The sequence below is a fragment of the Sphaerodactylus townsendi genome, linkage group LG07 (genome assembly GCF_021028975.2).
Source record: "Sphaerodactylus townsendi isolate TG3544 linkage group LG07, MPM_Stown_v2.3, whole genome shotgun sequence".
Classification (NCBI taxonomy): domain Eukaryota; kingdom Metazoa; phylum Chordata; class Lepidosauria; order Squamata; family Sphaerodactylidae; genus Sphaerodactylus; species Sphaerodactylus townsendi.
In genome coordinates this window covers 36,160,023-36,187,454 of record NC_059431.1, presented here as the reverse complement: position 1 = coordinate 36,187,454, position 27,432 = coordinate 36,160,023, and the positions used below count along the sequence as shown (strand labels likewise).

Genomic DNA, 27,432 nt, shown 5'->3' with positions numbered 1-27,432 from the left:
AGAGAGGGAACACATTCAACTGCTTCACTTATTTTTATATGTAAACTGTTGCTTCAAGGGAAGTTAATTTAAAACACCTCAGAAACAAAGGACATAATACTTTCCCCATACAGCTACTGCTGTTGTTTTCTTGCTTTCTTTTTGGAAAATACATCCCAAGAACACATAAGGCATCTTTTAGACTTGCTATACAAACTCAAGGAGACAGTTTCATTAATTTCTCTCTTTAAAAGGGAGTAACACAATCTTTCCTCTCTCACACAACAATGGTTTTATTCTATGGAGAATAGCTGTTCATGAATAAACCTAGAACATGTATAATACCTTTATGAAGAACTGCACTTGAAGAACTTCCAGTCAGAATAATGTAAATCTGAACATGAGAGCTGTGCTTCCTAAAAAGCTGAAGGGAAATAAGCATGGATGTGTATCTAAATAATGCAGTATTTTGAACTACGTGTAACACATTAGCTGGACCCTAGAATGAAAGAAATAGTGCAAATCATTCATGGCACAGATACTTTTCATATCTGCATCATTATATACTATGGTAAATATAATTAAACTTTTAAGTAGCTGATTTGTTGTATGTTTTCTCTTTCTTGGAATTAGCCTTTTAAAAAATTAAGATTAAATTAATCATCGCCTTATGCAAATCTACTGCTTTTAGTGGGAGGAAACAAAATAATGTTATTTGGGCTAGTGTTGAAATATTATATTTATTTTGCAAAACATTCAGCGGAACAAAGCGGAACAAAACAGCGGGTCAAAAGCTTATGACCCTTAGGATATATCCGCCCTGAGCTGGTCTCATTCCCCAGTTCCCAACTCAGCTTAACTGGAAATGAACATTTTAAGCTGGTCAGAAGAGGCAGAAACAGGGTACCTTTGGGCAGGAGCCGGTTTTATCCCAGGTGAGACAATCTTTTTTCCGCTGCTGCCCTAATCTGTGGCATTTCCTAATCCTCAAATGGTGAGGTTGACACTATCTCTACAGGCCTTTTGAAGTCAATGTAAGACTTTGTTCTGAAGCAGATGAATGGAAAAGGCAACAAGGGTTGTTTCTGTGTTCCCTGAATAATTTTAGGAACTTGGTGACTTCTTTTATTAAATAAAGACTATTGCCAAGTCTTTTATATTCTGCCTGATTAAAGGATTAAAAAAACTAAAGCTCATGAAGCTCATGACTCATACAGATAGCAGTGATTGCCAAAGCATATGCTTGTGGTAACTTGCCTATCACTATTCTGTCCTTGTTCTACATCCAATATAATCTTTATAGTTCATTGTGTCAAAAGGTTAATGCATATGGATCCGTTTCCTAAGTTAAAATATAGTAGCATGCATTTTACCTGGAACTAGGTAATAGGAACTACATGCTCTGTTACTTTTATATTATTTATTTGTTCGCTTCATTTATACCCCACCTTCCCTAGTGGGTACCTAAAGTGGCTTATATCATTCTGCTGTCCTCCATTTTATCCTCACACCCTTGTTAGTTAGGCTATGAATATGTGGCTGGGCCTAAGGGCACCAGTAAGCTTCCTGACAAACTTCTCCCTAAAATTAGTTGAACATTCTAGCCACTACACCATGCCGCTTTCACTAAAGAGCCCTGAGAAACTTATATCTGGTTCCAATGCAGTCTACCATGTAGGCACTGGCCAGATCTGAACTACCTGAGTTCCTTCCCTCTTCAAACAGAACTGTCTTCAGGCACGCACACACACACCATCTCCAGGTATTTCCTAACCTGGGTCTACCAGTAGCAGCCTTATTGGAGAATGGAGTTCAAATCCCCACTAAGCCATGAAATAACCTTAGGTCTCAGCTAGTCTATTGTGTAGGGTTGCAGTGAGGACAAACTACTGTGAGGACAAACTACGCACTGTGACGCACACTATCCTGACTCTATTGGAGGAATGCCTGCATACAAATGTATTGACTTCCCAGCCCCCTATTACAGGAGTTCAGTGTCAGCTGCAAAGATGCTGTCCCTGGAAATCAGTCTGGAGTCCATGGGAGAATGCATCCCCTTCTCTACCAACGCTGTTGCTGCTTTCACTGGGGTTGCACAGGAGAAGGATGGTTGGGGTTACCCTGTTCTTCCCTCCCACCGTATCTTCACAACGACCTTGCGAGGTAGGTATGATTAAGAAAAAAAACTGGCTGTACGAAACTGGATTTCAGTTGGAGAGGACACTTGAAGCCTGTTTTCCTATGTCGCAATCCATCGCTTCAGGGCTAAATGTTTGCGGCGCCATCTAAGCCAAGTCTGCACACGCCTCCCGGACTTTCCCTTCCCCTTCGCTGGCAGGGTCGCCCCGCGTTCCGAAGTGCTGAGGTCACAGTTAGCTCCGCCTCTTCGTGTCGCCTCCTCTGGGAATCGGAGCGCACCTATGAAAGGGCGGGGCTGTCGTCACAAAGGTGAGCTCCGCCCCTGGGTCTTGAGTATCGGAGAAACTCCAGAGGCGCTGACCGCAGAGGAGGAAGTTGGGCGCCTTCTTGTCACTTCTTGGGCGAAAGTGGCGGATATGGGGCGCCTCAGGTCGCTGTGGTTGTGGATCCTGATCGTGTGTGTCACTTTGGCGATCGCTTCTGATCCAGGTGAGGATAAAGTTTGGTATGGGGACAGGTTGGGCTGGGATCTGTGACCCACTGCAGACTACAGCGATTGCGTCGTTTTTACTTTTTTTTTCGTCCTTGCCATAGGCAGGTTGGGGAGGGTGCATTTTGGTTCATGCAGCATCAAATTCCATGTTTACTCAGAGCAGAGGTTGCACTCCACTGAGCTTAGTTTCCCATAGAAGCTTGCATAAAAGTCCGTCGTGATCCCTAAGCATTACTATTGGTAGGTAAATCCCTCTGAATTTTGGAGGGCTTGATCCCAAATAAGCGTGCCGCTTTAAGGGTGTTATCTATAAGCAACTCATTTTTGAAGCTCTGAATCAGTTGCGGTTTCTTTGCCAAGAAATTTAACAAAACTTACCTTCAATTACTAATCAGTCTGTTTTCAGTGTGTCACTATCCCTAAAACATATCAAATTAATGGGAAGAGTTTTCCTGAACATATGCAGAGTTCTCTTCCACTGTTGGTTAGCTATAATGGCATTCACATATTTGAAGGCAAAGTTTTTAAGCTGCGATGTTAAAGGCTTTTCTACCCTGGTGGAAGCTTTCCGCATTTATGTATTTAAGTTTTAAAACATTTTTATTTCACACAAAATTAAAAAGTTACACATATGTCCGCATAACAGTCATACAGCTTTCCACATTGACTCATCTATTGAGAGTATTACAGAGGATGGGGGATATTATAAAGAGCACACTCACCTTGCATGGAGTGCTGGTCAGGCCTGTTGGACTTGATACCTCTGCATGAATTGAGTGTGCCCTCAAACACACCTTCCCCACTGCTGTTTGTTGGAGGGAAGAATCAGGACTGTAGGAAAAGTTGTTGTTGACACAACACTGTTGATCTTCTCTCCTTATAAGCTGGCAACAGAACTTTGTGGTGTTCCTTGATGCATTTTAAAACAACAGATTTACAGCATCTCTGAAGACACCTGTGCATTTCAATTTAAAGTTCTTATGTATTCTTCCACAAAGACATGCATGTCTAAAGCACCAATGTACATAACAAGCGGGGCCCTACTTGCTGGCCCCACTCATGATCAATTGCACTGACCTATCCCTCTTGTGTGAATGCTTGTTATACACAAATAAAGTGCCCTGGCTATATTTGTACATACCTACAAGTGTGTGCATGTGTTTGTTCTATCCCTGTGACTGGAAATGTGCCTTTTTGAACATTTCCAGGAATGGTGTCTCAGACTCAATGTCCCCGTGAGAGGTAAATGTGCCTTGGAAGAACCAATGTGCTCAGTTGTGAGTGAGGGACGGGACAATTTCTTTACTCTTGCAGGCCCCCCCCCCCCAAAAGTATGTTGGCCTTATTGTCACAAAAAAGTCGTGGGGACAGGGCTTTCTTCAATACTTGAAATCTTAAATTTATTTATTTATTAAAAATATAGAGGTGCTGTTCAACCCATGCGTGGCATTCTCAGGTGGGCTGTGCATCCCTGCCCACCCACCCCCCCACCCCCCGTGTCACTGCAGACCTTTTTGTGTGTGCATGTATATTGCTTTTTTGCTTCTGTTTCCAATACATATGTATAGAGTGCAAGAGCAACTTGCCTCTGTATGCATTCAGAGAGCAGCAGTAAGAGGGCAAGAGAAGTCATTCAGCAATGGAGAGAATTCTTTTGCAGCATAGGCAGGTGGAGATACTGTGGCTTATACTGTCACGTGACTATGATGACCATCAGGGTTCATATTGTGTCCCAGGTGCCGCAAAGCTGATGACCACCAGCTTAGAGCACCATTCGTTTCTGGATTTCTGCACGCATCACAATTTATGGCTATAATTTGCTCCCAATTTTCTCGCCTTCCACTTCCTACTCTAATTTGCTTGTGTACTCCTACTCAAAGTGGAAACAGAGACATGTTTCATTCCAGTTTTTCAAGAAGTTTCAGTTGTTTGGCGCACAAACCATGGCCTGTCCTGGAGCAGCAGCAGTAACAGAAAGGCCCCTAGTTTGAATAAGTAACTGCTTATTGAGTAAGATTTTAGTTAATGGGCCCAGTGAGCATCCAATAAACTAACCACTCAAAGGGATGAGTTTGGCCATGTAACAAGAGGCTTGCTGTAACAGGGTCAGGTTCTTATTAGCTGAAATATAAAATCTATGCAAGTGAGTGGGCAGTAAAGAGTACTTTGCCCAATGTTCAACCTGTCTGATTTTTTAAAGGGAAGAAATATCAGTGTCAAGTTTGTTTTCTCATGCAGGACAAAGAGGGTGAGAGCGGGACTAATGAGTCTTTTAAGAGCGCTTTCTTGCTCCTTGCTCTTCTATGGCAGTGTGCTCCCATGCACAACTGGAAGACTGATCATGTGTCTTCCTTCTCACTCATTCGGCTGCCAATAAATTCTGCCCCTTGGCCAACTGTAGTTGAGGGGTGGGATGGAGTGTCATTCACTGGTTGGAACATAATCCTGGAGGAAATTAGATCTTGGAAGGGAAGAGGAAAAGGAACGGTACAAGAAACTCCTTTCCTACCTTTTGGTCCTCCTCTACAAATGACCCTGTAGCTCCCTTTGCATTCGGGAACAGTGCTTTGGCTGGCTAATGGCCCCATCTAAGGGGGGGGGGGGGCAATCTGCTCATGGGAGCACTGCATTGCTGTGCTGGCAAATTGGCCCTTTCCAGGCACTTACCCAGCAGAGGAGCGATTCTGCTGATGCGTGGCTGATGAAGTCCTCCCCAGTACTGGGAATGGCGCAGGATGCCGTACCAGCATCCCAAGGGTTGTGGCTAGGGGAGCAACCAATATTAGTTGGCTCCCTCCGGGCCTTTGCCAGCATTACACCTTGGATTTATGTCACCTTTCGGCCCAATGGGGGCTTTTCAGCAATGTAGAGGCTTTTTTTTTAACTGTTCAAGCCTCCCGATTGCATCCGGAAGCTCCCCTGGGAGTGGTGGGTGGTGCTGCATTGGTGCTGTGGCTTGCCACTGCCACTTTTGGATGGGGAAGGTATGATGTAACTGATATGGAGGCATTTCTCTTTCTTTCCACCTTGCTGTGCTGTATGCCAGTGCTGCTGGGGCTGTATGCTTTCCCAGTGTATATCCGCCATGCTTCAGCTGTGGGGCACTGTGCCAGGCTGTACCTTGACACATGTCTAATCACGTCTGACTAATGTCTGCTGGGCCAGCGACAGTGCATACAGCATTTGATATGCGGTGCATTAAGTGAGGGTAAAATGAGGGGGGTAACAAAAGTAAAATTGGAGATGCATTAATACTTTAATTGGCAAGATTACACAAATCTGTTCACTGCTAAAATGGTAGGAGTGTGCAAACTTTCTCTCACTTTTGTCTCCTCCCCCCCCCCCAGTGAAAAAGCAAATTGTCACACCGAAAGGGAGAACTTTCATTCGGCAAAGGATCAATGCAACCAATAGCTCAGGAGATGAATATGGTGTGGATGACTTTGCAGCCCAGATCCTTACTGGAAAATTGACTACAGTGTTCCTGCCAGTGATCTATATCATAGTGTTCGTTGTTGGCTTACCAAGCAATGCTATGGCTCTATGGGTGTTCTTGGCAAGAACCAAGAAGAAGCACCCAGCGGTGATCTATATGGCTAACCTGGCACTGGCCGATCTTCTTTTTGTGGTCTGGTTCCCCCTGAAGATTGCATACCATGTCAATGGCAATAACTGGATCTTCGGTGAAGGCCTCTGCAAAGTGCTGGTTGGGTTCTTCTATGGAAACATGTACTGCTCCATTCTTTTTATGACTTGCCTCAGTGTGCAAAGGTACTGGGTAATTGTGAACCCTATTCTTCACTCAAGAAAGAAGGCAGACATTGCTGTGGGAATTTCAGTGGCAATATGGATTCTAATTTTCCTGGGCACCATTCCATTGTACCTTGTCGAACAAACAGTTTATCTTTCGGACTTGGGCATCACGACTTGTCACGATGTCTTGCCTGATACAGTCTTGTCAGGTGACATGTATAATTACTTCCTTTCTTTAGCCATTGGGGTCTTCTTATTTCCAGCTGTTCTTACATCTGCTGCCTACATTCTCATGATCAAGACTCTGAATGCTTCCATTACAGATGTGAATAGTGGGAAGAAACGGAAAAGAGCCATCAAGCTCATCATTACAGTACTTTGCATGTATTTGATCTGCTTTCTGCCTAGCAACGTTCTGCTTGTGGTACACTACTCCCAGATCAGAAACTACCGTGTTGGTAATGCATATGCAGCATACATCACATCACTGTGCCTGTGTACTCTAAATAGCTGCATTGATCCATTCATCTATTACTTCGTTTCAAAAGACTTCAGAGATAATCTTAAAAATGCGCTTCTCTGTCGAAGTGTGCGTTCCGTAAAGAGGATGCAAGTCTCCCTCTCTTCAAACCGATACCCACGGAAATCCCATTCTTATTCATCGAGTTCAAACCCGACTAGATCAACATACTAAGCATATATTTGGGGAAGGCAGGAAAGTCTCAACATGTTGCACAGAGAGTTTTCAGCTATTTGGAATGGAGCTATAGCCAAGATTCATTCATGCTGGAACTTGATCAGAACTGGCAGCTCCTAATTTTCACTTTCCGGTACAAACTCAAGTGACTTATGCTAGCAGTCTTGTTCTCAAATGGAAAGATCGGCAGTCGTTCTGATGGAGATGCTGTGCTTAAAAGAAATCAGAAGGTTTTGCAGACCCATTGTGCCTTAAAAGCACCGTGTGTGTGTGTGCTGATAAGCCAAGTGGACTATTATTAATACCCAAGTATATTGCACCAGAAGATAGCAGAACTCTTGTCACTGACAGATTAACAGTCTTTAGTATGACACACTTTGTGGATGACAGACAAAGTCATATCTCATGACACACATGTAGCAGTGTGTAAACCAATTGTTCATGTTTGCCAAACATATCTGTTGCAGATAGAAGAATTTATGAAGGACTGTCATTATTTGCACTGATACACATATATCTTATTTTAAACATATTTAATAAGTATTGGTTATTCTGTTTGTATCATATAATGATATGCTGTTTCTCAAATTGCTTTGTAGCAATTTCACTTCAGTAGCTTGAATTTTTTATAAATAGATTCTTGAATAGCTTTGGTTCTCTTGTCCATCATTTAAAGAAACTGGGGAACGGTCTAGCTTAAAAAACACTGAAGTATAAGCAAGTCAGTGTGATAGTTGATTCAGTTCACCAAACCTCTAACTTCTTGAGTCTAATGGGGTGCCTTCAGTTCAAGAGTGTTCAAATCTAAGAAACATTTAGTCAAATAAATGTTCAGTCAAAAAAGGGATGGGGGAATGGCATTATGATATAACAAACATTAGGATCTACCCAGTGTTATATATTGCAAGGGGAAGCCTGAAAAACACATGGGGAGGAAAGCCTTCTTGCAGGGAGGAATCCCCTGTTGTAGGGGATTTAAACCCCCATTGTTATTTAATTTCAGATTTTTCTGCAGACGGGGGGTGGGGGGTCCCAATTCTGTAGAAAAAACTTGTCTAGGAGAAGAGTGCTGCCTATCTGTGATTTAAGTATCCATTAGCAGGGGAAGCAGTTGGGAAGTAGAAAGGTAAACATTTTATACTGATATGCCTCTAAGGAACTTAGGGTAGAATACCTACTGTTTCATCTCTCTTTTATCCTCACAACACTATAAGGTAGGTTAGGATAACAAAGTAATTGGACCAGGGCCACCTGAACAGCCTGATAGCTGGATAGGGATTTTTGAATCTCATACTGTCAAGTCCTGACTCAACTCTAACCTCAACATCATATAGGGTGTCCATACGCAACACATTTGTCTTGGTGATGGCACTTTCTATGCTAAAGCGTTATTTGTTCCTTTCACATTTATCATATTAGAATTACATTCTATATCTGTATATTAGATTACTCTGAACTTATTTTTAAAAGGTTTCTTATTGTTTGTGCTCTGAATGGTGTTAACCATTTCATTCTCCAGATCAGAATCTGGGCTGCAGAAGAATCTGATGGAAATAGGATCAAAGAGTTCTGTGATGGTAGAATGGATTGTACCATTTAGATTCAGAAGGGGTGAGATTACAATTTTCAAAGTTCCTGTGCACCAGTACTTCCCAGTAATGTGGAAAACTAGCTAACCCTGGAAAAGACCAAATAGAATCCTTTCTCTCTGATAGATTTGGTTGTTTTTAAAAAGATAGATCAAAAGTTCTGATAATGGCATTTTAATATTGGTCAAATTTATGGAGGAGAAGTCGATTTATGGCTACCAATCTTGATCCTCCTTGATCTGAGATTGCAAATGCCTTTGAAGACCAGGTGCTCGGGAGCAGCAGCAGCAGCAGCAGCAGCAGCAGCAGCAGGTCATTGCTTTCACATCCTGCATGTGAGCTCCTAAAGGCATCTGGTGGGCCACTGCGAGTAGCAGAGTGCTGGACTAGATGGACTCTGGTCTGATCCAGTAGGCTCTTATGTTCTAATATACTTGACCATATTATGGACTACATGAACCCCAATTTTTTCCAGAGCCCTCAGTGTATGGTAGCAGTTCTTAAGCCATGCAAAGATTTACTCCAGTATGTCTTGAGATCATGCTCATGGGCCATGACAAAGAAATGAACTGATGGCTCTAATAAGCCAAAAGGACCCGTTCGCAGCAGCTGAAACTTTGCATGAGTCAGTTCTCTGGCCTTGTCTTTTCCTAATTATTGTCTGACTGTTTTAGTAATCGCTCTGCATCAGGGGTGACTGGATCATTCTCCAGATAAAAAGACATGAAAGAACTGCCTACCTCCAGAGGGATTTCCTGTTACGTGCGTCACTGTTCTGGACTTCTTTTATTTCCAGTCTGGAGACTTACATAGTACAGTGAGTCATGAACATTGTAAAAGGGGGTGGGGGATTTGAGTTTCTCTGATCATTCTTATTCTTAGTTTAGCTAAACCGATTAAACGTTTGTAATAGCTGAGGAATCCCTGGCCTTTATTTAAGTCTTGAAAAATGCAATCAGCATGAAACTGCTGGACTGGAACTCATTAAAGAGAAAAAGACTGGTCCTCCCAGTGCAATTCTTCTGTTGAAGAAAAGTCTGCACAACAAAGTATTCTCCCACTGTGTTTTGTAATATTTTCTTTCTGTTGTTGTTAGTGTTGGATCTGAGGTTTCAACTCGGGCATCTGAAGAAGTGGGCCCTAATTTAAAAAAAACTTAATTCCAGATGTGGCCATGACATTTTTTAAGATCTTCCAAAGAATTTCTTGCTTCAGGGAGATGCCACAAAGTTAGAAGCAGCAGTTTGTTTTAGCCAAACAATGCTGTTGGCTTCCATTTCCAAGGAGAGTAGGGGATGGTTCCCTGTGCAGCCTCAAGATGTGGCATAAAGTCTATGTTTGTGGCCAGCCTGAAGGCATGTGGCTGTCATGTACCTACTCAGGATTAGCCCAGCACTTTGCTAGTGCATCAGCTGGCAGAATGACTTCTTTTGGTTTTAGAATTCCTCTCAAGACCATTTGAGTTTTATCTCCAAAACTCAAGAAGATGCCAGGAAGCACACTGGGAAGTGCCACATTGTCCATGGACTCTATGATTAGTAGAAGCTGATTAGTAGAAGCTGATTTTAAGTTATCTACCTCTTTGCTCCTGTATTGCTTTTGTGTGGTTGGGTGGGTCTGCCTTTACCATGGCAACCAGGTGTTCCCTGGCACTTGAATTCTCCCCATTGTGCTCTAACATCAACAAACATTCCCTTGCGTGTTTTCACATTGTTATGTTCCCTGCCTATTTTTAGTGGCTTTCACTGACACAAGCAGGACAAGTCCCTTTTGGCAGTGTACTTGTAGAAGCAGACTGCAACTGGTAAAAACATGTGATCTTGATGAAATAACATCTAGATCAGCTCTGTATTTTCACTTTCTTTGACCCTCGTTTTGCCTTAACTTTTCTGCTTTATCAGGCTGCTGTTCTATCAGTCCTGTTTCTTATCCATCTTTTTACAATGGGCCTTTCCCCACTTTTTCCTCTACCACCGTCGCTGCGCGCTACTCACTGCGCGTGTCATTTCTGGCATGCGCCCTGGCTTCCCCACGACCCCCGCTCTGCCCGGGGTCGTCAAAAGGCGCCGTTTTCTCCAGCGCCAGGAATGACGTGCGCTGAGGGGGCGCAACAGCGGCAGCGTCGGGGCGGCTGTGTTGTCGCCGCCCCTGTAGTTGGGAGTGCTGCGGGACCCCGCACTACTTGGCCCGAGTAGGACGCAGCAGAAGGTAAGTGGGGAAAGGCCCATTGTTTTCTGTGCCTGCAATGTTAGAAGAGCAAGACAAGAGATCAAAAGCTTACAGAATATATATTGTATCCCCCCATTATCCTCTTAAGAATTGTATAAGATAATTCAGGCAGAAAGGTAGTTGCTGACCTAGTGTCACCCAATAAACTTTGTGACTGAGCATTTATTTATATTCAGGACATCCACCAGTTATTTCTGTTTTTTTCTATTCAGAAAAGCCTCTGTTAGCCTAACATTGACTATATTCACTCTTCACTGTCTACTATTGCCCCAAACATTGTTTTTTACCCCTTGAGGTGTAGGGCCAGTTTACATCAGGAATGTTGCACAAATGAAAGGGATTTAAGCATCCCTACCCAGAGTCGTTTTCCTAACATTGAACAGTATCTGATGGGATTTTAAAATGAGGTTAAGGACAGGCATCAAGTGTGAGTGTGTATGTGTTATGTTGTAGGCATAGGGCTCACCACCCACCCACTCGTGTTCATGAACCAAGGGCTACTTGCTACTGTTTCTGGTATTGTGTGTGGTCATTCTACCAGTCTGAATGTGTGGCTAAGGAATATTGTGTATATAAACCGACTAAGGATTTTGGCACCCATAGTGAGTTAGTGAATCTATTTTAAGATGTATGATTATGATGGCTCAGGCACTTTGTGTTAGAATATTTGTGTGATCTGGGTCAAGCAAAATATTTGGAATGTCAAAAAGGTATATCAGTAGTGTTATGTAACAGGTAACAAAGCACTCTGAGATTTGCCATCTTGCAGGAAGCAATGGGTGGATTTTGAACTATACACACTAAGCATATAGTATAGACTTACCCGGCTATGGCAAGAATGTTGCAGAGCAGGATTTATTATTGCTTCTTGTTACGAGATTCCTGTTCTTAATGCCTGATTTACAGTCCAATGCTTTGTTTGCATATGATGGAATCTCACACATGGCTGACTGTATCATAAGACACATGTATTTCCAAATTGAAGGGGATAACTGCAAAGGTGAGCAGGAAAGAATTAACTGCTACCATACTCAGATATTTTAATGAACTAGGCAAGATGCTGTTGTATTGTTTGTGTCTAAGGGTTTCTTTTTAAAGTAATGTTCTTGATGTATGGTAACACCATACAGGCCTGGAGAATCCTTTCCACAAACAGCATACTAGCCAGTTAAGGTTCATGAATCACCCTACAGAAAGCTGCCACAATTGACTTCTTATTTGAAACTGCCCTGTTCCTAAACCATCGTGTGTGTGTGTATATGTATATATAATGCATGTATAATTTATAAACGTATAAGTTTGTATATAAAAACTTCAAATGTAATTGAAGTACAAAGGATTATGATTGTAATTACAAATGTACAAGGTTATGTCATAATATGTCCACAGTCAAAATGACAACAAATATGAAAAAGAACAAAGGATAGGATGCTGGCTGAGTTCCTGTTTCGCCTATGAATTTTCATCAGTCATGAAAGTCTTTGCACGGGTTAACTTGGAAACCTGTTATAAGCAGTTGTAGATAAGTAATAAACTACAACCCAAATAAATTCAAACACATCATATAGAACTAGAGCTATATTTATATATCAGAAAATCAAGAGTAAATTCATAATATGGAAGTAATATCAGTCCAATTAAATCCCCCTTTAAAGCCACCTATGCCTGTGGCTAGTTCAGAGGTCTGCAACCTGCGGTTCTCCAAATGTTCAAGGACTACAATTCCCATCAGCTCCTGCCAGCATGGCCAATTGGCAGGGGCTGATGGGAATCATAGTCCATGAACATCTGGAGAGCCACAGGTTGCAGACCCCTGGCTAGTTGAATCTCAGAAGCTAAATAGGGTGGAACTTGGTCAGTATTTGGATGGAAGACTACCAAGGAATACCAGGAGGGCAACATGGAGGCAAGCAATGACAAACCACCTCTAGCCTTGAAAAACTTACAGGGTTGTCATAAGTCAGCTGCAACTGTACTTTATACCACCACCGTAGTTACCGCTCCTCATATCTACTGTGGTTCAATTAATTGCTTTTACTACAATCTCACTGTAGCTACAGTGTTTTTACTACAGTCCTCACCACTGACCCTCCAAGGCCTTTCATACTTTTCTACAGATTCGTTGGATCCAGAAGGTGCTGGTAGGAGGTAAAGAATCAGCTATGTGAAATTTTGCTGTAGGGATTCTCACTTGGTTCTGTGCTCTCCCTGATGCTATTTGATATAGACATGCGACTCTTAAACAAAATCCTCTGGAATTGGGTTGTCACTTGTGTATGTATGACCCTCAGGTTTACATATCATTAAACCAGATGGTGCTACTATCCCAGGGTCTGTGCCTAACAGCTGTGGCCAAGCATCTTAAGAGAAAATAAACTGAAAGTGAATTCTGTTAAGATGAAGTTGCTCAGTAAGTCATCAGCTTTGGGTGAGGGCTGACTATCCATGTGAGAGGGAATCCAGCTTTCTTTGACAACTACCAGGAAGAACCTAGGAGTCCTGCTGGATCCAGCTCAACAGTTTGAGAAACATGAATCTGCAGTGGCCAGAAGTTCATCTCACAAACTATTTGGTAGCTTTCCATTTGTCTGGAGACAGCTGATCTGCCTACGCTACTCCATGCAGCAGTAACCTCAAGGCTTGACTAGTGTACTACACAGGACTGCTCTTGAAGACTACTTGGAAACATAAGCAGTGCAGCATGCAGCCACACCTTTATGATTGGGTGGGGTGCAGGAATCGTATTAAGATGTGATACGATTGTGGTGTTTTGGTTCCTGCTGGTCTCCCAGACCAACTCGAGGTGCTTATTTTTAGAGCCCTTCACAGCCTGGGGCCCACATACCTGACAGACCACTACTCTTGGTATGAGCCCATGTGGCAGTTTTGTTCGGTGCACCAATGTCTTCAGTCATTCCAACCCCTGCAAGAGTATATTCTGCCTTGGGCATTTTGGGTGGTTGTTCCCATGTTATTAGAGCTCCCAACCCCAACCTCCAGGTGGTAGCTGGAGCTCTCCAGGAATTACAATTGATCTTCAAACTCCAGAGATCAGTTCCTCTGGAGAAAATGTCAGCTTCAGAGGGCGGGCTCTAAGGCATCACAACCCTACTGAGGCTCCACTTCCAAATTCCCAGGAATTTCCCCAGTCAGAGTTGACAACCTTTTGGGATATCCTTCTAGAGGAAATCAGACGAGTTACATCTCTCATTCAGTTTAGCAGGCTTATAAAATAAAAGTCCTTAGAAGAGCCTTTGACTCCTCAATACAACTGCTTTGGGAGCTCCCTGAAAGGCAGTGATCTCTGCTGCAGTTACTTTATCAAGTTTTTCTTGATAAACCAGGGGGCATACATTGAAAATGCTGGGGGGAAGAATTAGGACTAATAAAAGGAACCACTTCTTCACGCAACGTGTGATTGGTGTTTGGAATATGCCGCCACAGGAGGTGGTGATGGCCACTAACCTGGATAGCTTTAAAAGGGGCTTGGACAGATTTATGGAGGAGAAGTCAATCTATGGCTACCAATCTTGATTTGAGATTGCAAATGCCTTAGCAGACCAGGTGTTTGAGAGCGGCGGCAGCAGCAGGCCATTGCTTTCACATCCTGCATGTGAACTCCCAATGGCACCTGGTGGGCCACTGCGAGTAGCAGAGTGCTGGACTAGATGGACTCTGGACTCTTTCTTATGTTCCTCTCTTTCTCTGGTTCTTTTAATTCATATCTTTAGGCATGCTTACAAATATTGTAAATATATAAAAATATTTAATTTAAATTAATGACTATTTTTTATTTTTTTGTCAAGTTTTAGTTTGGTCTTTGTTTTTAATTTATTAGATGTATAAGCCTTGTTAGGTGCCTTGAGAGTGTTAGATAATACATTTTCTGCATTCAGTAAGCTACTTTGTCTTTGTACACAAGGGGGAGCCAGACTCCAAAAAATTATTTGTAGTTAGCAATACAGGTAACAATTTACTCAGGCTCTTAAATACCATCGTTTTATCGTCAGATTGTGGCTTTTCCGGCTTAAATGGGCTTGCTAATGGATTTGTTGTGGAGGATTCTGATAATATTCTCCATTATAATTCAAAAGCTCCAGGACGATCCAGCTATTTTTTTTGTTTTCTTTTTCAGGGGAATTTTTCTTCAGAAGTTGAACTGCTGCTGCTGTGTAAATATTACTTCTCTCTTTTCTCCTGGAATGTCAATTGCAATTGTTTGTGTGATAAACAAGATCATGAATAAAGGATAATGCGGTGCCTATAAATATGCGATAATCACATTTCCAGCAAACATCCTTTCTTATCATGGGTGAGACACCCCCCCCCCCCAAAAAAAAAAAGGTAGGGAAGATCCCCTAGGTAGGAAAGAGCCCCTAAAGGATGGGCCGGTCTAAAAATCTGAAAAAATAAATAAATAAATAAATAAATAAATAAATAAATAAATAAATAAATAAATTATGCCTTCTCTAGCACTCCTGTACCTCTTGGGTGAGGCCTACTTCAGAGTTTCTGAATCATATCCCCAGGAACCCAATATCACTTAGTAGAGATTTAGTAGGGAATGCCACTATTTTACATCCTAGCAAAACAATACATTAAAAGCAGCATGTCTGGTGAAAGAGGAATTTGCTGTTTTCACAACACTGTTTTCTGTGTTAATTTTCCTGCAACTAGCTGGCCATTGAGCCTTATGTCCTACCAGAACATCTCTTGGAAATCCCTTGATGGTCTAGTAATGCTTCTGAAGGATGACAAGGTAAATTTCTTCCCATTAAACTAAATTCAAACTGAAGCGTTGGGTTTTTTCCTGCTAAAAGTGTGCTTCCAGACTATCAAAAGCCAGGGTAGCCACCCTCTTCTTCATCAGTTCTATATTTGTAGTTATTTTCCCACTTGTTGGCTTCCTAGCAACTAATTGCCATTTCCGTCCTTGGTGTTTTAATGAACTGGTAACTTTCATCTCCTTTCTAAATGCTCAGGGAAGTCAAACAGCCCCGGGAAGGCCACCTGGGGCAAGATGTTCATATCTGTTGATTTGTAACAGGCAGTCACAAATAAAGAAGAGAAACCAGGGGTCAGGGCTTTTCATCGTTGGTGATTTCCCTCTAAAGGCTCAAGGGAAATTAGTTGAATAGGGCGGAACCCTCAGGATAAACTTGAATATAACCTGTACTTGGAGAAAATACTTGGCTTTCGATCTGCTTTAGCTGGAACAGGTAGGAAATAATACTTAAAGGTGTTGTTGGAATTATCTTGCTGTATGGTATACTGCTATCCTCTATTTCTTTTCTGAATTACTGTATTTATCTCCCTGTATGAGCGGAAATAATTGTCATTCCTTAACCAACCAAGTAAATGTGCATCTTGTTTCAGGTTAAATTTGTTAAAGTTCTCCCCTAATATTGCCTTGTAAACCACAGCCTGAGCACCTGGTTTCAGCACCGCAGAGAGATAAATGCTATCATGCATTGCTTTTCTGGGTTGTTGAATTTATCTCTTTGCACAGAGGAAATGAATGTGTTCTAGACAGTTTCTGCATGCTTGCCACCAGTCTTTGGTCCTTATCCCTTTACAGCATGCCGACGCAGCTGGAGAATGCGATGGACACCTTAATCAAGATCTTTCATCACTATTCAGCAAAGGAAGGGGATAAATATAAACTCAACAAAGGAGAACTCAAACAGCTCCTCACCAGCGAACTCACTGACTTCCTTTCGGTAAGGTGGAACTGTTAAATCTCCTTTGCTCAGTACTTAATAGGGTGGAGAACTGAGAAAGATAAAGATTGCTTTCATACATGCTGAATATTGCACTTTCAACCTATCTTCAATGCATGTTGCAGCTGGGTTTTACTGTGTGAGACAACAAAATTCACTTGCAATTCACTTGTTAAAGTGCATTGAAAGTGGATTGAGATTGCATTATTTGGTAATGGTGCAAATGCCTCTAGTTACTGAAGGATCCATGAACAGATTTTATGTTTCAGATGTGCAATTAAGTATTTTCTGCAACAGCAATTATAATATGCACCCAAATACTATAGTTTGCCACATCCATGGGACTGAGTTGTGATGATCAAATGCTTAGGGCTCTTGGGCTATTGTTTTTATATAGAAAGCCAAGGGCTGACCTCGTGCAGTGGATAATAAAAATGGTATCTGACATGGATGTGGAAGTCTTGGGTTCAAATCCCACCTTAGAGTGAAACTTGTTGGCTAGCCTTTGAAAATTCTAATGCCATCGCTCAGCCTGAGGGCTGGTCTAAATCTTCTAGAGATCATTATATCTGTGGCAAATACTGCATTCACTGGCTGTATCCTGGCTGTACTGTCTAGTAGAATTCACTGTGAGCTGTGTCTATCACATTATGGTAATGCTATTGATGTAGACCAAGTATAGAGAAATTCCTCGTCCAAGCTGCCTCAGATTCTCTCTGTGCATGAGAAGTGATTCTAGTTTTAAGTTTTTGACTCTCAGGGTAGTATAATGTTTCAGTTCTAAAAGTACTAAGCGCAAGATTGGCATTAAGAAAAAACATGAAACAAAAAGTAGTTGTCTCTGTGGATTGGACAGAACCAGTCTAAATGTTGTATTTATAGGCTGTTGCTCTGAGTCCTGGTTACTGGCTTTACACAAGGAACCATATAACTAGAAGGCAGGTGGCTGCTGCTACTCCCGCCCTACATCTATGTGGCTTTCTCCATACCCTGTGCAGCTGTTCACTTTAATATGCTGTGCCAAAAATGATCCACTTTAATATGCTGTGCCAAAAATGATCCACAGTCCAGCATTCTATTTCCAAAAGTGGTCAAGATGCCTTTGAGATCTCCCGAGCACAGTGTGGTTGCTCTCAGATCCACAGTTGGTTGTTTTCAGATCCCGGTACTTGCAAGGATAACATCCTGTGCATGTAAATTCTGGTTAGCAATCATAGCCAATAGCTGTGGGACCTCCGTGTCCAAGGGCTCCAGATTCTCAGAAAAAAACAAGTGCAAGCTTTTGTCATCACTTGGGTTAACTGAGGAAAGAAGACATCCGGATTGTGGAAGCAATGTAGCTGCAGAGTGCAATCTCCAAGTTGCCTCAGTCAGCTAAATGTGGAAAGTTGTTTGGTATCCAACAACCTGCTGCTACCGGTGCCGGCAACTCCTTTAATAGCTGCTTAATTTCAGAAAGTGTGTCCATTTTTGCTAATAGTATGACAAACTTATTCCAATATATATATATAATACTATCAGATTCAATTTAAAAAAAAGATGAATCAGTACATCACTACTGATTAATCTGTTATAGGCCTTGCCATCAATGTCAAATTTGGTTTATGACTCAGGTGATGCAAAGGACTTTAGAAGAGAGTAATTGCCTTAATTATATATACATGTATTAGAGAGAGGCCCACCAAATGGGGATGATGTAAGCATTAAAAAAATAGCCCTAAACATGGATTGACGCTAACTATGTGGGCAAGAGCCAGCCCTAGCTTTCTTTTTTTCCTCATTTCCCTTCTTGGTTGTTGTTTTTTTATTCCTTCCCTGTTCACTGCTCCTTACACCAGCATTCTCTTTCCCCTCTTTCTTTATTTGTAGCCATCCTAGTAGGTATAAGACATGGCAGTTCTTGCCTCTTTCCATTTAGGAGGTGTGTTGGTTGCTAGGCATCCAAATAGGTCTGAGAGGAAGGTGGGGCTGGAATAATTGCAGCTGTTGCCTCATAAGCACAGACATCTTCCAGTCGTCTGCCGCTTCTAGGGTGAAGGGGTATCTGGGGCACTTTTGTCCAAAGGAAAAGTTACATATTCCCCCGACACAATCTATTATCATTCTCTGCTGTCCTACTCTGCTTTCTGGTGGTATCTCCCCCACTCATGTGAACAAAGCGGTACAGAAATAAGTGAACTGGCAGTTTGAGTTATCACTATGGAAAGTGGGTGAGCGCATGCAGATAACTTTGGTCCAAGGTCTGGAACTGTTGTCATTTTTAAGTACTTCTTCAGGCTGGAAGTGACATAGTATTATATTCACAGGTTGATTTTTAAATCCTTTAACTACTAAATATAGCCTTCCTATCTGTACTGAGCAGAAAGACAGCTGCGAAGAGCTTTTCCTTGGAGATGCATTATCAGCAACATTGTGATTTGTGCTTTTCTATTTTGCTCTTAAATTACATGCTACTGAAATTCTTGTATTTTTAAAAAACTAGATCTGATATAGGACTGGCATCCTGTGGTCAATTAATCCTAAGAAAACCCACAGTCTTAAAAATTGGCAGCTCTGTAAAAGAAAAAAATAACCAGTAATTAATTTTCTTTGATTAAATTTTCTTTGTCCTGCATTTCACCTTTATATCTCTGTAGACGTCCAGTTGTCTAAGTGAGGACAAGATTCACTTCCAAGAACTGAAAATTGGACTGAAAATATAGATTTTAATCAGCTTAAATTTACTGAGTTGGAGAAGTTGAATAGGGTGCTGAAAATTGCTTTCCAACTTTTTTCTCCTTTGCAAGAGAAAATAGCTTGGAGTGAAGAAATTCTTTTCAGAAAAAGAACAGTACAAAGGCAAATGTTTAAGAAGCACCCTCCATAGATTTTGGTTATTGTTCAAGAATATGTTAATAATTTATATTCAAATTGCACGCTTGTTGGCAGCATTTTTTAAAAAAAGAAATTGAAAACCATCATAAAAAACCAATGAAGCTACACATAAGCTGTAGTTCTACTCTTACTTTCTTAATTACACTGACAAAAATGTTACCAATAAACTTGATGTTGTATAAAGCTGACATGTTTTTGTTGAGGCAAATACTGAATGCAGGATATGTTACAGTGGTAAATGTCATGGAGTATATGTACAGATTCCCTCAAGAGTTGCAAATAGCATGCCCACAAGGAAATAAAGAGAACGCTCTTTAGTAATCCAGTGTCTCAACAGACCTGATAACCAGGATCAAGTTGCATGTCAATATATTTTAACGTGTTTTTTGTCTGTGTAGTGTCAAAAGGATCCCCAGTTGGTTGATAAGATTATGAAGGATCTGGATAGCAATAAAGACAATGAAGTGGATTTTAATGAATTTGTGGTTCTGGTTGCTGCATTAACTGTTGCATGCAATGATTTCTTTGAAGAGCAAATGAGGAAAAAGGGCGACTAGGAAACGGTAAGTGAAACGTGTTAGTTTACCCTGCTGCAGAAGTGCTCATGTCAGTGCAAATGGGGTCATGTGGAATTGTCTTGTACATGACACAGATGAAGTGATGGAATGAGCAGAAATATTACTTTATGGTGACGCTATAACCCTGCTGATTTTGAGCTCTCTTGTGTCTATCCCTCCACCAGATAGTTCCAACCTGCCGCGTTCACAGTGACTGACACCCATCCAAAGCCTTCACCAGTTGCATACGCTGGTCCCTAATGTTGGTGCACAAAAGCTGCAGAGGAAAAGTCCTAAGGGACTTGCTTGTTGTCCTCAGTAGGATCTGTAAACTGAAACAAACCATAGCGTAGGCCTGTCTGGAGTGACGTGCTTTGGAAGAGGCCAAACTGACTCTTTCCAATGCCTCGACAGTCCATTTGTACAGGGTTAGTAATTGTCTGGTTAGTAATTAAATTAACTTTGCTTGCTAGACATTTCAGGGGCAAATACAAATGGATGGATACTTCTAAAAGTTTTGGTTAATTGGATTTAATTTAAATATTTTAGATTTAGCAGCGATTTAATTTTTTTTCATCTGCTTTACAACAATAATTCTCAATCTGTCCTTCCAAACACTTTAAGGATCAATTAACTTTTTTTCCTAACATCTTTTTGTTAATGAATTGTCATAAGTATTTGTGACTTCATCTGCACTGGAGAGATTCCTGACAAGTTGATCTCATTGCTGTTGCAGTGATATCCCCCTCCCATTTATTTCTCCCCTTGCCTGCCATTTTCCTCTCCCTTTGCCTGCAGTGGGTACTTTGCCTTTTATTGATAGATTGCGTACGATACAGAAAATACTGGTACTTTTTTAGCAGCTTGCAAAAAGCCAACTAGGAGTACGTGGGCATGGGGGAAATGGATGTGGGTGGGAGGACATAAGATCCAGAGCTTCCTATCTGCATTTCCCACAAACCCACATTGGGTACAAACTTTAGAAACTACATACCTAAGCAAGGTTTAGGAAATCTATGAAGTTCTGTGGAAGCAATCTATTAATGTTTATGGATGGACAGAATGCACAGTGCCTTTATCCCTCTAACTCTGTCTCTCTGACTTACTAGTCAAGTCCCCCTCTGAAGTCTGAGGTTAAGAGTTACAGCAAAGTCTTTCACTTCCAACACAAGTAGAGTTGCCAGCTCTAGGTTAAGAAATCTCTGGAGATTTTGGGAATGGAGCCTGAGGAAAATGGGGTTTGGGGATTGGAGAGGCTTCAATGGGGTATAATGTCATGAATTCCACCTTCCAAAGCTGCCATGTTCTCCAAGTGAATGGATCACTGTCAGCTAGAGATCAGTGGTAATAACAGGAGATCGCCAGCTAACACCTGGAGTCTAGCAACACTAGCTTCAAGGCAGTTCCACTTGGCCCAGTTACCAAAACATCCAGACACTGAGGGATGTGTAGTGTGCTGCCTTTGTACTGCTTCCATGGAGCACAGCCAGCCAAAAACAGGGCCAAAGTGGTTGCTCAATCTGGAGTCTAGAGGAAAGGACAACTGGGCTTATAGGACATTAGTTCCCCTTTGATGGATTACAGGGAAAAGAGAAAATGATACAGGAAAGATGCTCTCTGGACAGTTCATTCCACTGGAAACATGCTGTTGCATTCTTTGAACAGGCAGGATATGGTCTAGTAGTCTAGTGCCTTTCAGTAGCCACGGAATACAGCCAGTAAGCAGAGAAAAGATTAGGGAAGGAAAGAAGAAAGGAGCAGAGTGAAGATTTGGGAACTGGATCTACAAACCCATGTTTTAATCCCACCCTCACTCTGGGAAATTGTAATTGTAGCATTTCTTCTTGTTTCTTCCGAGGTCAATAAGAGGAATAGTTGAGTCTGTTTCTATATCTGACTCTATAATGAATAGGGCTTCTAGTCTCCAGGTGGGGCCTACAGATTCCCCCAAATTACAGTTGATTGGCAGACAACAGGGATCAGCACCCATGGAAAAAATGGTTGCATTGGAGGGTGGGTATTATCACAACCCTGCTAAACTCCCTTCTTTTCCCACCCTGACAGCCCTAAAAACACCCCTCCCCCCCCCACACACACACATGCACTACACCTAATTTGAACTCCTTCCAGCTGCTGTTTAGAAGTCTATTCATGAATATTCCAGTGACTCATCTAATTTGACCCTAAATTGTTCAGGGCCTATATATTCTCTTAAGAAACACTTTATTAACTACTTAACTAACAGGTTTGCCAGGTACCTGCCTCTACAAGTAAGATGCAGGAGGGTGATAAACTCCCAGCAATTTTGGCCACAGTCCGCCAATGCTCAGCTGGTCAGTGGGCAGAAAGAGGTTGGCCAAATGAGGGGGAAGTAATTGTTGTCACCATGTGATGACATCACTTCCAGTGCAAACATGGAAGTACTGACAGCATGCCAGGGTGATGCTCCAGCATTCACCTTAGGACTAGTGCTAAAGAGCTAAAGCATCACCCTCAGGGACGTAGGTATAGATTTTTTATGGTGGGGTTCAGGGGGGCCACACCACCACCCGCCCCTATGGCATGGCCACGCCTCCCCAAGCCCTGCTCCCGGCCTAGCACTTATAAAAGCAGCTCTCCAAAGCCGGGGATGGCAGACTCCCCCGTCCTGCCCTCCCCTGCCCCCCACCAGCTGGGCTCCCAGCCAGCAGCTAACAGTTCCTTCTGCCCTCCCCTCTGGGCAGTGGCATAGAGGGAAAATGGAACCTGGTGCAAACCCTGAGTTTTGCACACACACACCTCGGGCAGCTGCTGCGATGCTGGAATCCACCCCCAAACAGCATCACTTTCAATGGTGTTTAAACTAGAGAGCCCAAATTCTCCTTTTAAATCCACCTTAAAGGGAGAATCTGGGGTCCCCAGTTAAACAACATTGAAAGTGATGCTGTTTTGGGGTGGATTATCACCCACAGTGAAACAGCATCACTTTCAATGTGGCGTAGTAGTTAAGAGCAGGTGCATTCTAATCTGGAGGAACCGGCTTTGAGTCCCTGCTCGGCCGCTTGAGCTGTGGAGGCTTATCTGGGGAATTCAGATTAGGTTGTGCACTCCCACACATGCCAGCTGGGTGACCTTGGGCTAGTCACAGCTTTTTGGAGCTCTCTCAGTTCCACCCACCTCACAGGGTGTTTGTTGTGAGGGGGGAACGTCAAGGAGATTGTAAGCCCCTTTGAGTCTCCTACAGGAGAGAAAGGGAAGATATAAATCCAAACTCTTCTTCTTCTTCTAAACTGAGGACCTCAGATTCTTCCTTTAAATCCTTGCCGAAGAGGGGTGCCTGCTGTCAGGGGTGCAATTGTTAAGCTAGCAGCACCAAACTTTCAGGGTATCTTTAGGAGTCTCTCCTAATTATACCACCCAGGTTTGGTGAAGTTTGGTTCCGGGGGTCCAAAGTTATGGACCCTCAAAGGTGTAGCCCCCATCTTCCATTCGCTCCCATTGGAAACAATGGAGAATTGGGGCACCCCCTTTGGGAGTCCATAACTTTGGACCCTCTGAACCAAACCTCACCAAACCTGGGTAGTATCATCAGGAGGCTCCCCCAAACAATCCCTGAAAGTTTGGTGCTGCTAGCCTAAACAATGCCCCCCCTGCAGGCCAAAATCAAAAAACACTAAAAATGTTTTAAAAACCCACAAACAGAGGGGCAGAGCTTCGGACATGAATGGGGGGGGGTTGAACCCGAGAACCCCCCCTTACCTAAGTCCTTGATCACGCTGGTACTTCCAGGTTATTCCAGAAGTAATGCCATCCCATAGTGGTGGTCACTGCCTCCCCCTGTGATAAGTGCACATCATCCCTCATCTCCTGAAAGTTGCTAGGTCATGCCCAGCCCCCCTGCATTGCCACATTGCTAATAAGCCAAGCAAAAACTCCATATTACAATTATGAAATGAAATGGCATAATAACATTTCATTGTACCAATAGGCCTTAATGGTGAGTAACATGAAATCATCCTATCTGAATTGTTTTCTCCTAATTAGCCTGCCTTAGAGGGTTTTTGGAGGATGGCAGGGATTGGAGATGGATGGTAACGCTGCATTTGCTCTGAAAACAGTTGATCAATATAAGTTCTGTGATGGGTGTTTTGCACTCCAAAATAAAGCTTTAGTTGTCTAAGCACACTATTAGAGCATCATAGACAATGTGAGTTGAAGATGCTGGAGTCTGTCCTCTGCAAAGCAGTCTTCGTGTGCTTCATTTATATCTGAATTTCTCTGCAATGAGGACCCAAAGTGGATTACATTGTTGTCCTCTCAACAACCCTGTAAGGTAGACCAGGTTGAGAGCGTGTGACTGGCACAAGTCACCCAGTGAACTTCAACTGCAGAATGAGGGTTTGAACCTGGATCTCCCAGAACTCCCCCACCCCTTCTCTTTTTTAAAAGAAAAAGAAAATCTAAATAGATGCCAAAAAGATGATCACGGTACTTTTTGCTACTCAGTTAAGATCAAAGTGCAGCATTCTCAAAGGTCACAACATACCTGTTAAGATCACTGGCAATCATCCTTGCGACTTACTAACCAGAGGTCTGTGTTGGATAGCAGTAATGCTCTTGGCACCTTCTGTGCTGGAATAGCTAATTATTATATTAGATCTTCACAATGTGCAGTAGTTTATGTTGTAGTATTCACAATAAGGAATGAAACCTGCACCAACTTGCTATACAAAGCTACTTCAGGTTTAAAGATCAGCATATACCTTTTTCTTTCCCAGCACCAACATCTCTGTTCCTCCTCCTGCAAATGCATCTAGCAATAAACTAACTGCAGCTGCATTCCAGTGGATATTTTCTCTTTTCCCCTAAGATTGTTTTCATCTCTTAATGCTGACTTCATCTGTGTTTGCTTTGACAGGTTGCAATGGACCTTTTGGACATGGAAGAAAGTAGCTTCAACTGAAACAATTTTTCACCTTTTGATTTTCCCCAGTACTGGTGCTTGGCCTTCCCTTCTCCTCCACCAGCCCAAGCTATCCTACCAATGTTCTTTCATCAGATTCTTTCTGATACTTGCAAACGTAAACAATTTGTCCTTAAATAAGATGTGTTTAAATACTATCCACTTGTAGATCAAGGTGCACAGCTGAATATTGTTTGTGTTACTTTTATTATTATTATTATTATTTTATCTATTAAATTTAATAGACCGCCCTACCCCCAAAGGGCTGAGGTAGGGCGGTCTACCTACAATAAAACCAACAACAAGCAGTGACAAAACATAATACAACAATATAAATCAAAAGGTGCATTAAAATCCATTAAAACAGTAGTAGCATCATAATTCAGATGAACCATATTTAGGATGGCGTCCAAACCCCAAACTACCTACCTTCTGCCCCCAGGGGAGGGGATCGGCAGATCGCCGCAGATGGAAACCAGATGGTACACGGGGCATCAGGAGGGAGCGGACAATCTGCGGCTAGCCTCCCCAAAGGCCCAGTGGAACAGCTCAGTTTTGCAGGCCCTGCAGAACTCACCAAGGTCCCACAGGGCACTAACAGCTGGAGGAAGAGCGTTCCACCAGGCAGGGGCCAGGGCCGAAAAAGCCCTGGCCTGGGTAGAGGCCAGCTGCATCATTGTGGGGCCCAGGAACCACCAATAAATTTGCCTCTGCAGAACGCAGAGGCCGAACTGGGACATATGGGGCAAGGTGGTCTCATAGGTATGAGGGCCCAGGCCACAAAGGGCCTTAAAGGTCAACACCAACACCTTGAAGATGATCCAGAATTCCACTGGGAGCCAATGCAAGTGGCGCAACATGGGGGAGATGTGGTCCAGAACCGAGCCAGCTGTGAGAAGGCGAGCCGCCACATGTTGGACCAGCTTCAATATCTGGATCAGCTGCAAGGGAAGGCCCGCGTAGAGCAACTTGCAATAGTATAACATGGAGGTGACTGTTGCATGGATCACTGTGGCCAGGTCAGCCTGGAAGAGATAGGGGGCCAGCCGCCGGGTCTGACGAAGTTGAAAGAAAACAACCTGGAGTGAAAGAAAGCAACCTTTAATTTTGTAACCTGGAGTGTGGTACTGTAGGCAACCCCATTTGCCATAGGAAGGTGTTTCCATTCCACTATGTCCAACTGCAGAGGGCATTCAGGGAGCCATAGGATAGCCATTTAGAAGTTCATAGGATAGGATAGACCAGGGGTGTCCAACTCTGGTGCTTCAGATATTCATGGACTACAATTCACATCACGTCATGCCAGCAGGAGCTGATGGGAATTGTCGTTCATGAACATCTGAAGTGCCAGAGTTGGACACCTCTGGGATAGCCATTTAGAAGTTAATTGTGCAGTGAGCTTAAGCACACCATTACTCACACCCCATTGCTTCTCCATATTTCTGAATAACTGTGGACAGCTAGTCATGGTGGGTTAACTCTATTGTGAGACTCTCCAGATGACTGCCCTATTTTCTGTGGTACAGGCATCATGCTACAAAGTTTGAGAAAGTAAGCACAGAACTCCTCGTTATTTGAATCAGTCGGTAGTGCAGAGCTTCAAATGTTACCAGCAAATGGCAATAGAACTAGTAAGAATATTTTGTCAAACATGATGCAAAGGAGAGAGCGATGTCAGAAGAACACCTTCTAAAAGTTTCACCTGGGCAGGGACCAGATTGACTTAGGTGTTGATGGTAGTCTTGTCCATTACAGGTCATAGTGTCTGATAGGATTCCTGTGTCTCCCAATCTGCTGCAATGCATTTGCCAACTTTTTTCTATGAGGTTCACCAAAATAATTATGTCTTTGTTTGAGACAAGCCTACCATCTTATTCACCTGACCCAGAAGCCTTCTTTCTTCCAATTTCCCTGCTTTACATTATTATGAACCAACACTTCTAGCCATATAATCATCCTCTCAAAAGATTGCCTTCGTCCACTGGGGAACCATTTTTAGAATTTGGTGAGTAGAATAATCTGTTATTTTAAGGATGGCCCAAATTCTGTTGAACTATTTTTTCTCCCATTGGCATTTTGTAATTTTTGTGCTTCATTAAAACTACCACAAAAGTAAGCTACAATAAATGGAAATGAATCAAAGACTCTGAGTTTGAGACTTGTGTGTGAGAGGTCTTCTGAACATTTCATGACAAGATCGAAAAGTGTAAGGGAACAACATAACCTCTAATTCCCCAACCCTCTGCCCCCACATATTGCTAAATCCATGCATTTCAAAACATGAAATGTATGTGACATCAGTGTGCATTCTTAAAGATGCTCCTACAGATAAGTATTATGTTTCTAACTACTGGTTATATTTCCCCCAGATACTTCCCTGGGTCAGATCACAAATGTGTCCTGGGAGCTCTCTGCTGCCCAATTATGCTGATATAGGAGTTCAAATGGACTGAAGATGGA

General features: G+C 42.5%; 2 protein-coding genes across 3 annotated transcripts; both read left to right on the top strand.

Moving 5' to 3' along the window:
• Positions 1-2,477: 2,477 nt before the first annotated feature.
• F2RL1 (F2R like trypsin receptor 1) lies at positions 2,478-7,708 on the top strand. Its single transcript, XM_048504783.1, has 2 exons — positions 2,478-2,607; positions 5,959-7,708. The coding sequence occupies exons 1-2, from the start codon at positions 2,535-2,537 to the stop codon at positions 7,056-7,058; spliced, it is 1,173 nt and encodes a 390-aa protein (XP_048360740.1). The 5' UTR covers positions 2,478-2,534; the 3' UTR covers positions 7,059-7,708.
• On the top strand, positions 2,489-27,114 carry S100Z (S100 calcium binding protein Z). 2 transcript variants are annotated; one of them, XM_048504786.1, is made up of 4 exons: positions 2,489-2,607; positions 16,458-16,599; positions 19,872-20,036; positions 24,928-27,114. In XM_048504786.1, the coding sequence occupies exons 2-3, from the start codon at positions 16,459-16,461 to the stop codon at positions 20,028-20,030; spliced, it is 300 nt and encodes a 99-aa protein (XP_048360743.1). In that variant the 5' UTR covers positions 2,489-2,607; position 16,458; the 3' UTR covers positions 20,031-20,036; positions 24,928-27,114. The 2 variants fall into 2 exon arrangements, with proteins under 2 accessions (XP_048360743.1, XP_048360742.1); XM_048504785.1 differs by lacking the exon at positions 2,489-2,607 and adding an exon at positions 15,951-16,098.
• Positions 27,115-27,432: the final 318 nt, after the last annotated feature.